The sequence below is a fragment of the Quercus lobata genome, chromosome 10 (genome assembly GCF_001633185.2).
Source record: "Quercus lobata isolate SW786 chromosome 10, ValleyOak3.0 Primary Assembly, whole genome shotgun sequence".
Taxonomy (NCBI): domain Eukaryota; kingdom Viridiplantae; phylum Streptophyta; class Magnoliopsida; order Fagales; family Fagaceae; genus Quercus; species Quercus lobata.
In genome coordinates, this window is record NC_044913.1 from 56,309,614 (window position 1) to 56,311,755 (window position 2,142).

General features: G+C 39.6%; 1 protein-coding gene across 1 annotated transcript; it reads right to left on the bottom strand.

Annotated features, from left to right (window-relative positions):
- Positions 1 to 487: 487 nt before the first annotated feature.
- Positions 488 to 1,228, bottom strand: LOC115965032. The gene has a single exon (XM_031084241.1). The coding sequence runs from the start codon at positions 1,226 to 1,228 to the stop codon at positions 488 to 490; it is 741 nt and encodes a 246-aa protein (XP_030940101.1).
- Between the last annotated feature and the right edge of the window lie 914 nt (positions 1,229 to 2,142).

The following is a 2,142-nucleotide window of genomic DNA, read 5'->3' on the forward strand; positions in this document are numbered from 1 at the left end:
TTTCAATCTTTTGTCAACTAATTTTTGTTAGCCTATTAGATGCCTTTTAATTATTAAGGAAAATTAAGCATAATTCATTGTCTAATAATGATAGAGATGTTATCGTTTTTTTACTTAAAAAAGAAAAAAGAAAAAAAGAGGATAGATGCTATCTTACTTTTGACTTATAAATTTATTTAATATTAATTAATTAATTTTTTTTTTGATTTTTTCTTTTTCAAAAAACTTGATTTTATTTGTCAAATTATATATATATATATATATAAAAGAAAAAAAAAGTAAAAATTCATAAGTAAATAAAAAAGGGTAAGTCAACTTTTCAAAAAATAAAAAAGGTTTGCTAAAGGGGGATTGTGGATCACGATTCACAACTATACTATTGTCATTTTTTATAACCATGTAAACAGTAAATGGACTCTCTTTTTTTTTTTTTTTTTTTTTTTTTTTTTGAGAAGCAAACTGAATCGACTATTATTAATATGTAAGGTTAGCCGGCGTCGGCTAAGAGTACAGGTAAAATGTGGGATGGAACCTCCTCCATCCAAACTATTAAACCGCTAACATGTCTAGCAAGACTATGTGCTACAGAATTCCTATTTCTTCTAACAAGAGAAATTCTAAAACTGAGAAAAGATTCTGCGTGCAATTTTATCTCCTCAATGAGGTTACCATAGGAGGCTAGGGACTGCTCCTCCGCTTGAATTGCTCTGTTGATGATCTCTGAATCACCCTCTAAGATTATCGAGCTAAGGTTGAGCTCCCTTGCAAGCATGATGGCTCTTCTTGCAACTGCTGCCTCCACATTTGCCACTGTCTGAGGAAGAGGAATGTTCTCTACTAGTGAGGCAAGCACCTCTCCCATACTGTCACGGACCACAACTCCTAAACCTGCACTGTTTGAGTCCCGGAACACTGCCCCGTCGTAGTTAATCTTCAGGAATGGAGTTCGTGGGGGAGACCAGGTCACTGCTGTGTGGAGATTTGCCGCCTCAGTCGCTAACTTCGCTAGTTGCACCCAGCTGTAATCTTGCAACTGCTGTCGAGCACTGGCAGCTATATGACCGAGCGGAGTTGCTGAGTTACTACTAACTCTGATTTGGTTTCTTCGATGCCACAACAACCAAACAACCATGGCGAACAAATCCAAGTCAAGCCCGGCCTCATGAACATGCAGTATGAGTTTTTGGAAATCATCCCAATGGCTTGTGTTCCTGAAGTTCCAACACATATCAGTTTCCCAGACTTCGTTCAAACAGGGGCACAACCACAAGGCATGATCACGTCCTCTGAATGTGCCTTGCAGTGATCACAGATTTCTTCCTGAAGCAAATGCCGTTTGACCAAATTGGTTTTAACAGGGATGGCATTTTTTGCAGCCCTCCACAAAAAGTTTCGGACTTTTGGTGGTACCGAGAGGCTCCAAATAATCTTCCATAGTTTCTGTGGTGGGGCAGGATTTGTATTAAGAGGGTCTAAATTCTCCTTCTCCTTTGAAAGTAAATTATATCTTGATTTAACCGTGTAGGTTCCAGATTGTGTGTGAGGCCATACCATTTTATCTCTAGCTGAAACATCACCAAGTGAGATGCCCCGAAACAGATGGACCTCTTCTGGCTTGAATAAAGCATGCAACAAGTCCACATCCCAGTTTCGTGTTTGGGCATTGATCAAGGAATTAACCTTTACTTCTGGAAAGTCAATCCCCATCGGATTACTCACCCTTGGTGTAGAGGTAGACGGCAGCCAAGCATCACTCCAAATGCTGATGTCCTTGCCATTTCCCACTCTTTATCTCCCTCCTTTTTTCAAAACTTCCCTTCCTTTCAATATGCTGCGCCAAGCATATGACCCTTTGGCTAAATCTGAGGCTTCCAAGATAGAGCAATTTGGGAAGAACTTAGCTTTGAAAACCCAATAGAAAAGTGAGTTTTCATTGTGAAGGAGCCGCCAAGCCTGTTTTGCTAGGAGAGCATCATTGAACAAAGCCAAGTCTTTGAAGCCCATACCCCCCTCCTTTTCGATTTACACATAGTGCTCCACTTTACCCAATGGATCTTGCGTCTATCTCCTCTTTGGCCCCACCAAAATTTTCTAATAAGATCCTCAATTTCATTACATAATCCCACCGGAAGTTTGAAGCAA

Bases quoted from the DNA above. Each gene is read 5' to 3' on its own strand.
- LOC115965032 (XM_031084241.1), bottom strand. From the start codon at position 1,228: ATGTGTTGGAACTTCAGGAACACAAGCCATTGGGATGATTTCCAAAAA.